The 13820-nt window shown below is 32.0% G+C and overlaps 1 protein-coding gene across 1 annotated transcript; it reads left to right on the forward strand.

Moving 5' to 3' along the window:
* The first annotated feature begins 6529 nt into the window (after positions 1 to 6529).
* Positions 6530 to 10016, forward strand: LOC110926648 (carotenoid cleavage dioxygenase 8 homolog B, chloroplastic). The gene is made up of 6 exons (XM_022170363.2): positions 6530 to 6872; positions 7632 to 8375; positions 8786 to 8979; positions 9190 to 9379; positions 9474 to 9576; positions 9666 to 10016. The coding sequence occupies exons 1-6, from the start codon at positions 6576 to 6578 to the stop codon at positions 9809 to 9811; spliced, it is 1674 nt and encodes a 557-aa protein (XP_022026055.1). The 5' UTR covers positions 6530 to 6575; the 3' UTR covers positions 9812 to 10016.
* Positions 10017 to 13820: the final 3804 nt, after the last annotated feature.

Consider the following 13820-nt stretch of genomic DNA (forward strand, 5'->3'; position numbering starts at 1 on the left):
ATAACTATTAATTTAAAATTGCTATTCATCACCCTTAAAAAATATATACTTGTTTTTTTACGTCGCACGTTGCTGCGAAACCGAGCAAATGATAATGTAAAACAAACGTGATTTGAAAATAAAACATGTTGTTTAGAAAGCCAAACCATTAGATTGGTTTAGTTTATCATCGTATCGTTTTATGATACCAAATAAATATTTTATTTGAGTAAAACTTTATTTTTAACAAAACCTACAACAGAATGTCAAGGGAAAATCAAACATAACTACGTACTTAAGTTTTTAGAAAAAAGTTATAAACGTAAATTGTTAAAGAAGTATCAAATTAATTGATAAATTAATATATGTTCTAACAAAGAAAAAAATTATTAAAAAATCGTAAAGGAAATATTATTTGTTTCTAAAAAAGGAAAAAAAAGTTAAAAATATATTATTAATAGTAAATAGGATAATAAACTATTATAATATATTAATGAAATTATAATAAAAAACTATATATTATTATAAAAATAAAGTTACTATTCATCGTCCTTTATTAACAATATATACACTAGTGGGATTCCCCCGCGCTACGCGGCGGGAATTCAGTTTGTATCGGCTAGAATTGGTACGGTGCCATCACTCGTTATACTAAACTAAAGAGAAAAACCAAAAAAATAAAGTCGTGGAATGACCATAAGGATATCGTCGCATCTTTTACATAAATCAAAAACCATAAAACCAAACAATGGTACCGATTTCGATAATATACATACATCTATCGATGTTGTTGGGTCATAATCGGTTCGCTTCATCACAATACCTATCTATACCAAAGAAATATTCTATTTAGATACAACACCGTTTTCAAAAAATTAAAAAAAAACTTACACCAGAATCTCGAGAAAAAAAATAATTTAAATAGGACTACTTATTCAACTTTTTTTTTAAATAAAAAGTACAATTGTTTATCAACATTAATAAAATAATATCAATAAATGTTCATCACTTATACAATAATAAAAAAAATTTGTAGCACGAATTCAATTAGTATCAGCTCGACTTGGTACGGTATAGTCACTCGTTATACCAAACGAAAGAGAAAAACAAAAAAAATAATAATAAAGTCGTGGAATGACCAAAAGGATATCGCCGTATGTTTTACATAAATCGAAAATTATAAAGCCAAACACTGGTACCGATTCCAATAATACACATACATGTACCGATATTGTTGGGTCATAATTGTTTCACTTCATCACAATACCTATACCAAAGAAATATTCTATTTGAATACAAAACTGTTTTCAAAAAGTAGAAAAAAAAAACTTAAAAGAACAAAAGTTGATTAAAAAAATACAACTATTTATCAATATTAAAAAAATAATATCAAGAATTAATTTAATTTAATATACTAAATGTTCATCACCTATGATTTTAATAACAATTATTAAATGTTCATCACTTAGTATAATAATAATAAATTTTGAAAACACTATTCGTTAATATATATAATCTAACTACTATAATAAAAGAAACCACTTTAGGGACACTTGTTATCATATTAGGCCTATCTTATAGATAATTATTATTTTAATTTAATCTCTTCTAATTAATTATAGATAATCCTCCTACAAAATATTATTTAATTTAATATCTTATATTATAGATAACTCTCCTACTAAATATTATTAGTTCAATATCTTATGAATAATATTTATTTAGTTTAATCTTCTTCTCATTTATAATATTATTTATTTGAATTAATTATATTTGAACGTTTTGTTTAGTTTGGTATAAAATAAATTTTACGAAACTTAAAATAAAATTAACTAATATTATTTATCATTTATACATTTACGGAGTTTTAAATAAAGGGTTAAATTTATTGAGACTTCGTTAACAAATTCTGCAACAACATAATAATCTATTTTTATCACGAAAACCAAACTTTGTATTAATATATTAAATATTTTTATTTTCACTGTATAAAATTACATTTACTCGACCCATGTAACACATGAGGTTTTTAAGAATATATATTTTTTATTATTTAGTATAGAAAATTACATTTATTCAAATCGTGTAATGCGCATATTTTTAAAAATGTAACTTTTTTTTATTGTTTGGTATATAAAATTACATTTATTAACCCGTGTAATAAATGAAGTTTTTTAAAGATGTATTATTTTATTATTTGATAAACAATATTACATTTATTTAACCCGTGTAATACACATGGTTTTAAAGATATAACTTTTTTATTTTGTATATAAAATTACATTTGTTCAACCTGTACAATATGGTTCTTATAGATATATTTTTTTATTTAATATATAAAATTATATTTATTCAACCCGTATAATAAATGAGGTTTTAAATATATATTGTTTTATTATTTAGTATATAAAATTTATTTCTTCAACCCCGTGTAATACACGGGGTTATAACCTAGTATAATAATAATAGTAAACAATCAAATTAAGTTTTGAAAAAGTTATGAGATATTGATATATGTCTTGGTAACTCGGTGAATTTTTCTTGTCATAAAGAGTTACGGAAAACTCATGGAAACTCCTAGATCATAGAGAGGTAAACCGATAATTTTTTTTATGACAATTTATAGTAAAAATCACTAGACAATATGTGTTTATTCAATTGATGCAAGACCAGTGCGAAAACTTTGGTGCCTCATGAGAGCCTTGGGTAAAAATTTCGAAGTCTTTTTAATTAGTATTGATCAAGTTATGACTCTTGTCAATCCCAAAGTTTGAGTTTAAGAGGCTGTTTGGCAACATCTGAATCAATAAGTGCTGAATGATTAAGAGGTCTGAATGGTTAAGAGACTCTGAACCAGTAAGTGCTGAACCACTAAAGTGCTGTTTGGTTGAACCTCTGAGTGACGGTGTAAAATGACATTTTTATCCCTCTGAACTACTTTGTAACATATAAATGTAATCGGAACAGATCAAATTAAAACAAGGTCGATTAAACAACGATATCCAGGGCATCACTTGAATGTAAAAAATGGAACCACATAATCGGAACAAATCAGTCACATGCTTCATGAAACATATAAACGAAATCGGAACATTTATGTCTAAACAACACATAAACTTTTGTTAACCTACAACAATAGTACGATGAAACCCTAGGGCATCAATTGAATGTAAAAGATGGAACATAAGGTCAAACACTTACAGGTAGAGAGGAAGCGGCTGTAGTGGAGGCCGCTCACAGATCAGTCGTCGGCAGAGAGGAGGCGTCGGCAGAGAGGAGGCGGCTGTGGTGGAGGCCGCATACAGGTCAGACACGGCAGAGATGAGGCGGCTGTGGTGGAGTCCGACGATGTGGAAGGCGGCTGTGGAGGAGGAGGGCGGCGATTGTGGAGGAGTGGAGAGGAGAGGAGATGACGCCGTGGAGAACTCGTGAAGGGAGCGACGTATTGTTATGTTAGGGCAAAGGGCATACAAGTCCAATATTTCATTTAGATGTATTCAGATGTGAAAAGTTGCTGAACCATTCAGAGCTGAATGGTTCCATTAAGAGGTGAAGTTTTTTTGAACCAAACAGTCTAACCTCTGACCGATTCAGAGGCTTACCTCTGAATGGAGCCATTCAGATGTAAACAAACAGCCCCTAAATTTCAGTTTAACCATCCGCTATCTTAAAATCATAATAAGTACAGAGTTTTCTAAAATCGGATTCACTGCTGATACCATTCTGATGTGATTAGACATGTTTTTATTTGTTTTTACGATAGAATTCACAAGTTTCATGCTTACAAATGATTGATTAACATACAAACTCATCTTTACGTCATTATATAAAAGATTTCCTAGCTCTGTATCACTCGATAAACTTGTCAATAAAGGATCATTCAGAAGAAAAAAACTATATGCTAATGATACGCATCATATGTTTCCTAACTCGCACATTCCAAGCACACATGTAAAAGCCATTTTGGGCACTTAGGCATTTGAGTTCCTACGTACTAACGGAAGGCAACCATTGATAGCCAGTCAAGGCTTACCTACATATCAATGACGAATATTTATAAAGTTTTCTTTGTTATTTATATTTTGTGTGATTGGCTCGTATCCGTTGGTGATTACCTATTGCTCAACCACAAATAATTGCATACAGTTCTTAGTTGTTTCTAAGTTGTCTTAGGCGATTTGGTGTGCATGCTCGGCCAAAGGGAGGGCAGTCGGCCGTGGCCCAAACTCGCACAGTTTATAATTTGCTGTGAATTAGGGTTTTAATTTAGTTGACCCTAATGGTCTTCATGCGGGTTTGAGCGTAACTTGAATATTAAATTTTCTAACCCTAGATTAGTCTCTATATAATGATAACATTGTACTTGTAATTACCTGCAACACCCGAAAAATAAAAGAAATCCTATTTGCACCACAGTGAACATAGCAACCAACATAACTACTATAAATCCTTGTGCTCATTTACTGTTTTCTTGTGTGTGTTCATTCCGTATGTGTTTAACCCTAACAAGTTGTTGGTGATGTTTTGTCTGTAATATATATAGTCAACTTTTTAGTGGTGAATTGGTGATTTTTTATAATGAAAATTTTTAAATGTTTATATATTTTATCTGATGGAATCTCACTAAAATGCTCTTGCTGGAAAGGAGTTATCCTCATCATTTTATTCATATTTGAATAATATTTACCAAACGGACAATTAGAACGTTGGACTGACTTGATCAAATGCAAATTGTATGCAGCTTTACGAACTGTTTCATAGATTCCATGTTCGCTCAGTAGTGTTCAGTATGTAGTTTTCGTATAGAATTTTTTAAGTATATATGTTTTCGACCCCCGGTTTTATAATTTTTTTTAGGTATGTATATACGTTTTTGACCGCCGGTCGAAAATCACTGGATTCCATCTTGATACTCTCGAAACCAATTAAAAGGTGCTCACACTATGTTATTTGGATCTTTCAATCAAGTTCAAAGCGAATACATTTGCCCTTCGTGGCGTTTAGTTTCGAGAATCGCCATTAAATTATGTGTTGGGTATATTCACCTCTAGATGCTCTTTTTGTTATTATATTTTTTGGTGTTTTGTTCTCGTTTGTATATTCGCTCATTGATCTATTCATTTGTTTTGTATATATATATTTTTTTTTATCTTCTTTTGGCGAGTTGTGCACATCTAGTTTGTTATTCGAAACAAAATTACAAAAATTTAGTATTTTGAAATTGGGTTTTGTCATCTGGCAAATGATTTACATTAGTTTAAGGAATGTAGTTGTTTTTTATTATAATTTCAAAATAGTAAATTAATACAAAAAATTGTCTTAGCATTTGTTTATTAAGATTGTAATTGACGGTCAATATATTATTGTATGTATCAAAACAGTAAATAATGCAAAAAAATTGTCTTAGCATTTGTTTATTAAAATTGTAATTGACGGTCAATATATTATTGTCCTACATAGAGTTTTTATATACTTATACTTATCTGATATTTGCCTTCTGTATATCTTTTTGTTTATTTTTAAAAGTGTTTCATATTTTTGTTATTTTTCTATACAAATTTATAACTGCCAACTTAAGAAAAATAATTGAACTTACTAAATGTGTAAGCATTACTATATTATTTCAGAAAAGAAAAAAAAAATTAAAACTACGTACATGATTGAAGTAAGATAAATAGAAGAGATTATCAGCTTAACAAAATGTATGTTTCACTTGTAACGTAGAAACCCTAATAAATTACAGGTGTGCATGGTTCGATCTAGAGGGCAACCCGGTTTTACCCAGCTGTTAGTCCAGCGAGTCTCTCGTGTGGGGGCAGTATGATTTCCGGGCGAAGGTCAGTCAGAGCGGCACCCGGGGCCCGATAGAACATCGCGTCTGAGAATGCTGGGCTGACGGGTAACCGTCCTTAACGGGGACCCGGTGACCAATGGTCCATGTACATATTGAAATTCACCCTTAAAAAAAATATATGGAGATATGTTTGCACCATGCATAAAACACACACAAACTATAATTAATTAATCAATCCTTTTCTTTTACTAAAATTGCATAATTAAGCATTCTTACAACAACAACAAGAAAGGAAAAAAAAACATTTTTTTCACTTAAAACATATATACATGGCCATGGATATGTACGCAAAGTATATTTCTTTTTTTCAAATGAATTACAAACACAACGAGTTAAAATATATCTAATTATAGTATAAAACAAAATATTTCAAAACAATAAGGCAAAGCGAGTAATAGATAAAGTTTTAAAGTTCTCTCGTCTAGAAATTCTCTTGTTCGTCAGAAAAACTTTTTTTATATTCATTCTCAATTTATCAACTATCTCGATGTAAATTCGTCTTATATATTAGTAATTAATTCCCAATTTTATTCTTGTAACTATCAATTTTATTATTATATACTTTTTAATGTTCTCTACTAATATAAAAATGCTTATGATGATCATTAATTAATTATGATACTACGAGCTTTCACTAACACATAGTGTTCGCAAACTCCTATATATATACCCCTCAAGCTCTATATTTTTATATACCAACATATTTTACAACCTTACTAACAAGCAAACCTCTTTCTTTCCTATGGCTTTCTCCCTTTCATATTCAGCCATCGGAAACTATGGTTTGCGGTCATGCATGGCGGTTGCAAACCGCGATAGTGATGGTACCTTTGGGCAAGCTATGTTTCAGAAGATTAGTAAGAGTAGAGAGTCAAGTAAAGTGAGTGTAGCAACGGATTTTCCCCCGGTGGTTGTTCAACAACCACCGTGGAGAGATCAGGTTGCAACGAAGGAGCGGAAGCTGGCAGCGTGGACAAGTGTCCGACAAGATCGGTGGGAAGGAGAGCTTGTTGTGGAAGGAGAGATCCCTCAGTGGCTGGTATGAGTTTGTGTTTGTGTTTGCATTTGTGTGTTGTGTCAAAATTTTAATCATGATGCATTGATTTATTATTCAATATGCTAGTGCAAATCTGTTGATAGCAATTGTAGTGCACCACTTTGACACCCATAATATTATTATTCTAGTACGTAATACTATATCAGTCGATCTATCAATCTTTCTAAGTGATATGAGGAACAAATAACTCAATCAAAGAAATCATACGCATACAATAAATCTCAAACTGATTTTGATGTTTTTTATTTTATTTTCATTAATAAAATACTTATGAGTTCTCACCAACTCCTGAAGTTTATTAGTCATTTTATTATTTTTTTAATTGTCAAATCTAATTTCTAAAGATAAATGTTACGATTTTGACCAAACATACAATTTTTTTTTCTTTCAAATTAATGAATGATCTTTTTATAACCTTCAAAATCATCTATCGTATAAGTGTTTTGTCCCCAAGTTTGCATAATGTTAGAAGTCAATTTAAATCTCACAATGTTAATTTCACTCAAAAAAAAATTATAAAGATTCCTTTTCTATGAGATGATATATATTAATTTATATATATATATATATTACAAACATAATTGTTGCCACCAATTCATGTTTTTCTGTGTCTACTGCTTTCACAATATTATTATGTTCTAAATTCCGTTAAACAATGATGTATGTTTTTTTTTTTTTTTTTTTTTTTTTTGCACATCATTGAGTTATAATATGTCTAACTTTTGAATTGCAACCATGCAGAACGGGACCTACTTGAGGAATGGACCAGGACTATGGCACATAGGAGACTACAACTTCCGCCACCTTTTCGACGGCTACGCCACCATAGTCCGCCTCCACTTCGAGAACGGACGCCTCGTTATGGCTCACCGGCAAATCGAATCCGATGCATACAAGGCCGCAAGAAAAAATAATAAACTTTGTTACCGTGAATTTTCGGAGGTCCCTAAACATGACAATTTCCTAGCATATATTGGTGACTTGGCCAATTTATTCTCAGGTGCGTCCCTAACTGATAATGCCAATACTGGCGTTGTTCAGTTAGGTGACGGCCGAGTGGTTTGTCTTACTGAGACAATCAAAGGGTCGATTGTTATCAACCCTAATAATTTAGAAACTTTAGGAAAGTTTGAGTATAGTGATTCTTTGGGTACCTTAGTCCACTCGGCGCATCCTATAGTGACTGCGTCCGAATTTTTAACATTGTTGCCAGATTTGTTAAACCCTGGTTATCAAGTGGTGAGGATGGAGCCCGGTTCAAATGAAAGGAAGGTGATTGGTCGGGTTGATTGTCGTGGTGGCCCGTCACCAGGCTGGGTCCATTCGTTTCCAGTGACTGAACATTATGTGGTTGTGCCCGAGATGCCGTTAAGGTATTGTGCACAAAACTTGTTAAGGGCTGAACCTACACCACTTTACAAGTTTGAGTGGCATCCTGAGTCCAAAGGGTTTATGCATGTTATGTGCAAAGCTAGTGGCAAATTGGTAAGTTCCATTAAACAACATACAATGTTTGAGTTTTTATCTTTTTCTTATTTCTTAATTCTTTTTCTTTTTTTGAAATAGTTAGTGGTATTTTAGGCATTTTTTAGGGTTCTTGTATTTCTATGCAGTTCGCTACCTCTGCTAGCGAAATCATGCAAGCTATTCAGACAATGTTTTGGTGTTTCCTGGTGTATCAAGCGAACTCCATAGATTTTTTCACCAAACTTAACCGTCACAGTTTTTCACCTAACTCTACCAAGTTCGCTTGAACCGGTAGTAAATTGTTTAGAAATATAAGAACATTCAAAAATGCCTAGAAATACTTAGTTGAATCCTAAATTCACAAATACTATCAAATTCTTTGTTTAAAACTATGTAAAGTAACTTATATTTGTCATGTAAACTTGAAGGTGGCAAGTGTGGAAGTTCCTCTATTTGTGACATTTCACTACATTAATGCATATGAAGATAAAGACGAAGATGGGAGGGTAACTGGAGTTATAGTTGATTGTTGTGAACATAATGCCAATCCTGCAATCCTTGATAAACTAAGGCTTCAAAATCTCCGGTCATGGTCTGGCGACGATGTTCTACCCGATGCTAGGTACACAATGGGCATGTCATAATTTTTTTTTTTTTTTATGAATTACAGTTTTAAAATGTGATGTAATTTTTGTCTAGTAACATGTAATATTTTGTCTACGTAACATATAATATTTTCTCTAATAACATGTAACATTTTATCTCTAATAACATGAAAATCGTGTAGTTAGATTTTTTGAATTTTCTTAAAAACTAAAACATATTATTACAGGGTTGGGAGATTTAAAATACCACTCGATGGAAGTCCGAATGGAGAACTAGTAGACGCTCTAAACCCCGATGAACACGGAAGGGGGATGGATATGTGTAGCATTAATCCAGCTTATCTAGGTAAGAAATACAGATATGCTTACGCTTGTGGTGCGCAACGTCCATGTAACTTCCCCAACACCATCACTAAGGTACATTTAATCCTCAAACTTTGCTTGTTATATAATCTAGAAACTCACATTAGAAAGAATTTAATGGTTGTAATGTGTTTCACATGTTTTACAGATAGACTTCGAAGATAAGAAAGCAAAGAGCTGGTACGATGAAGGTTCGGTTCCATCAGAACCTTTTTTTGTTGCACGCCCTGGGGCAACAAAAGAGGATGATGGTAAGTGATTAAGTGTATGCATCAAATACACTTGATACATTAAGTTTTAAGTTAAGTTTTTATGCTCTTACTAATGTTCATATGCATAGGGGTCGTGATATCAATGGTGAGTGACAAAAATGGCGAAGGTTACGCCCTAATATTAGACGCTTCATCATTCGAAGAAATCGCAAGAGCAAAGTTTCCATACGGGCTTCCGTATGGACTTCATGGATGTTGGGTTCCTAAGTGTTAAAAGGGGCAATTTGGTAAAGAAAGTGTGTATCTAAAATGATGTTTATGTACATCTCATTAGTCAAGTTCATAGGAATACTTTATACAAAAGTATAATTATATTGTCTTAGACTCTTAGTTGGTGTACATATATATGATGATACATAACATATTTGTTTATACTACTTTCCTTGTAATAATGATATATAACATATTTGTTTATACTACTTTCCTTGTATTATAATTTATATTATTTTAGGTTTATATAATTGTGAATTTGCATAATCATACTTAGTATTTAGATGAATATATACAACAATTAACAAACTATAATATCCATTGATAGAAAGTTACAAACATGTTATAGATCATTCATTATGTACACCAACTAAGACGTTTATGACTTACTAGAAATACAGAATTGTAAATTATGTAATATAATTATAATCTTTTTAAGATAGAAACACAGAATTGTATAGTTATGTAATATAATTATAATCTTTTTAAGACAATTGAGATCGCAAAAACATATAATTTTAATCATTTTAACAAGGTCAACATACATACACTAATTAAAATAGGTATCAAAGGGCTTTTAGCCTAATGGTATCAAGATATGTAAAGGGGTGTCTCTTCTCTCAATGGTATCAAGATATGTAAAGGGGTGTCTCTTCTCTCTATGACGTTGAGAGAGTTCGAGCCTCATAGTAGACATTGGTGTACAGTTATTATTGGAATTTAGAAAGTGTATGTTGGATGTTCTCTAAAAAAAACAGGGAGTCTAACTCAGTAAACCAACCGTGTAAAATCTCGTACTGTCGAAGTGGAAAGGGGACAGTTAGACCCTTTAACTTATATAACTCGGTTGTTTATATAATTATATAAAATGGAGTTATATATATTTTGTAGAAACTAATATAGAAGTCTTTTATGTCGGAATCAAAGCTATATTTTACCATATAGAATCTGGTTTCATACTTTCTGCTGGTCTCTTTCACAAGTAACAACTAGTAATAATTTGTTACAGTAGAAACTCAATAAATTAATACTCGATTATTTAATAAACTCTCTAAGATAATATTTTTTGCCGGTACCGACTCGGGGATAGGGTGCTAAATTAATAATTCGCTAAAATTATAAGATAATACATTTTTGATAATTTCTTTAGACCCCATATAAAATATAAATTAATAATTCCTTATATATAGAATATTACATGAATGATTTATGAAGGTTTCTTGAAAAATGACTCACTTGTCTTTTATTTTTTGTTGAAATCAATTTCCACTTGAATCTCGTCTCTAATTTTCCTTAGCATGGTAAGAACTTCCGGTGTTGTTTTCTCATAGCTCAACAAGAAATTGTTCAATATTTTTAATGTCCATAAAGTGATACATTGAACACAAGAAGCATAATAAGGTGGGAGATTGAAGGTTTCTTTCAAATTGGGCCGTTCATTTGATATACATGCATTGTATACAATAATTAAGTGGAAGCTTGAAAGGTGTTTGTAAACTAAGTATTATACTATAAATTAATAAAATATTAATTAATATATAAATTAATAATTATTAATTTATCGATTAATTAATAACTCTTTTAATTAATAAATTTTGATGATCACAAGTGTATTATTTTATAGAGTTTCTACTGTTGTGTATATCTAAAAAGTAATAATTTGTCTCCAAACTACCAATTTTTATGTATTAACTTGTGAAATGTGACATCTACTTTATGCTGGTGGCCCTAACCTCAAGCCCAATCTAGTTCCCGGTTAGTTAGTTACTCGGCCAGTTCGGCTTGTTAATTCCAGAATAATAGGCCTAGAGTTTTGTTGCAGAATCTAGTAAGCCCGAAGCTTGGCCCATTTTCTTAATCCGGTTAATTAACTTTACTTGTAAAATTATTAAATAAGCGTATATATGTTGTTAACAAGAAGTTTTATTCATTAAAAATCAATGGATGTATTAGTAAATATAAATTAAAGTACAATATTTGTTAGTGGGTTGTGCTACCAAAATCTCCAAATTTGAAACAACCATCTTAACTTAACACTTATAATAGTACAAAATTCAAGATCGTAAATAGCAAGAGAAAAAGTAAGTTATAAGCATTATTGTATCAACTTGATAAGACTCACTTATAATTATTCACACCAAGTGAATAGAAGTTTTACTCGTGACCCCTACCACGTATCATAGGAATAAGTTGTGACTTCTACCATGTGTCTTAGGGAGATGCTTTTTGGTGAACTCTACCACTATCATGTGTCTTGGGTAAACCAGTATTAGTGCTCTAGTGGTGGCCACGAGTATTTAAGTTTCACCTATGGTGGGTCTGGTGAGTTTTCCCCTCCAGGTCTGAAGTTCGAGTCTGGGTGATAGGGGTTTCTCTTTGAGGGGTTTAAATTGGGGATCTATTGTGCGAGGGGGCTCTCTAGCGTGGTTAAAACAACGTATGCTAGACCTCCCGACATTCGCGAATAATTTACACCTTTCAAAAAAAAATGTATCTTGGATAGAAGTCTATTTTGTGATGTCTACCATATCAAAGAGAAGATTAAACAATGTGATCTCCACCTATTTTAGAGAGAAGATATTAACTACATCATTTGCCTAAAGACTAAGGAAGGTCTATTAACATTCACCAATCACCACAACCATTAAACTATTTTTATTACTCTAATCTATTTAAGTTAACTGTATGTTTCTGTTCATTATTAATGTTGCAAGAAACTTTAAGAATCATTTTACAAAAGAAACTCAATGACCCTCTAATTTAGGTTTTATAATAGTTACCAAAACTTTTATATATAAGTTTGTTGGAGGTAATCATTCTAAGAGAACCATTCTATCTATAGTGAAACATCAATCTAGCTTATTAGACTTACTTAAAGTATGTATCTATGTACATTGACAAAGTTTTGATAAAGAAAAGAGTAAAATGCACGGATAGTCCCTGTGGTTTGGTGAAATTTCACCTTTAGTCCCCAACTTTTCATAATTACACTCTTAGTCCCTGTGGTTTGACAAGTTGTTACTCGGATAGTCCCTAAAGCGGATGAAGGTTACTCGGATAGTCCCTGTGGTTTGACAAGTTGTTACTCGGATAGTCCTTGTCATTTCATACCCACTTAACCAGAAAAACTAACATCCATTCGCTTTGGGGACTATCCGAGTAACAACTTGTCAAACCACAGGGACTAAGAGTGTAATTTTGAAAAGTTGGGGACTAATGGTGAAATTTCACCAAACCACAGGGACCATCCGTGCATTTTACTCTAAAGAAAATAAATGTTATCTAGCATGTCCAAATGGAAGAATATACAAGAGGAGTCATCTCATCTCGATGTTATGGAGCATTGCATGAGTAAGGGATTGTTTAGCAACCTCTGCAAGCGTTAAGCCAGTACAAGAGGAGTCATCTCATCTTGATGTTATGGAGCATTGCATGAGTAAGGGATTGTTTAGCAACCTCTGCAAGCGTTGAGCCAGTAAGAGACTCTAAGACAGTAAGTGTTGAGCCAGTAAGAGGCTTGTTGTTTAGTGGTGGTTGGTGGTGGAGAAGGCGGTGGTTTGGTCGAGGAGATGGTGCGTGAGTAGTCGGCTGAGGGTTATAAGCAAGGGATAAGAGGGTAAAAGTTTCATTCATCTATCTTTTTGAAACTTAATGGGTAAGTGGCTTGTTAACCCATTCAGAGGTGTCCTAATAAACCAAACACACTTAATGCTCAAAGATTAAGAGTCTACTAAACAACCCCTAATAAAGTTCTTTATGCTTCTGCGATATGTTCTATTATATGTGTGTTGATACTTCACCTTATTAGTATTATAAACATAATTTATATTATTATTATGTGTATTAAACTTATACTTATTAGATATGTGTGTGTAAATGAACGGATACATTCGAACGGGTATGTTGGTTGGGTAAAAGTCATTTAAGATGACGGTTATTCCCGCCAAACATAACTACCTTCATAACCGTTCTTGTGTATTGTATATATAGGTTTTACCGGCAACTATTACCGG

Source organism: Helianthus annuus, chromosome 1 (genome assembly GCF_002127325.2).
Source record: "Helianthus annuus cultivar XRQ/B chromosome 1, HanXRQr2.0-SUNRISE, whole genome shotgun sequence".
Lineage (NCBI taxonomy): Eukaryota > Viridiplantae > Streptophyta > Magnoliopsida > Asterales > Asteraceae > Helianthus > Helianthus annuus.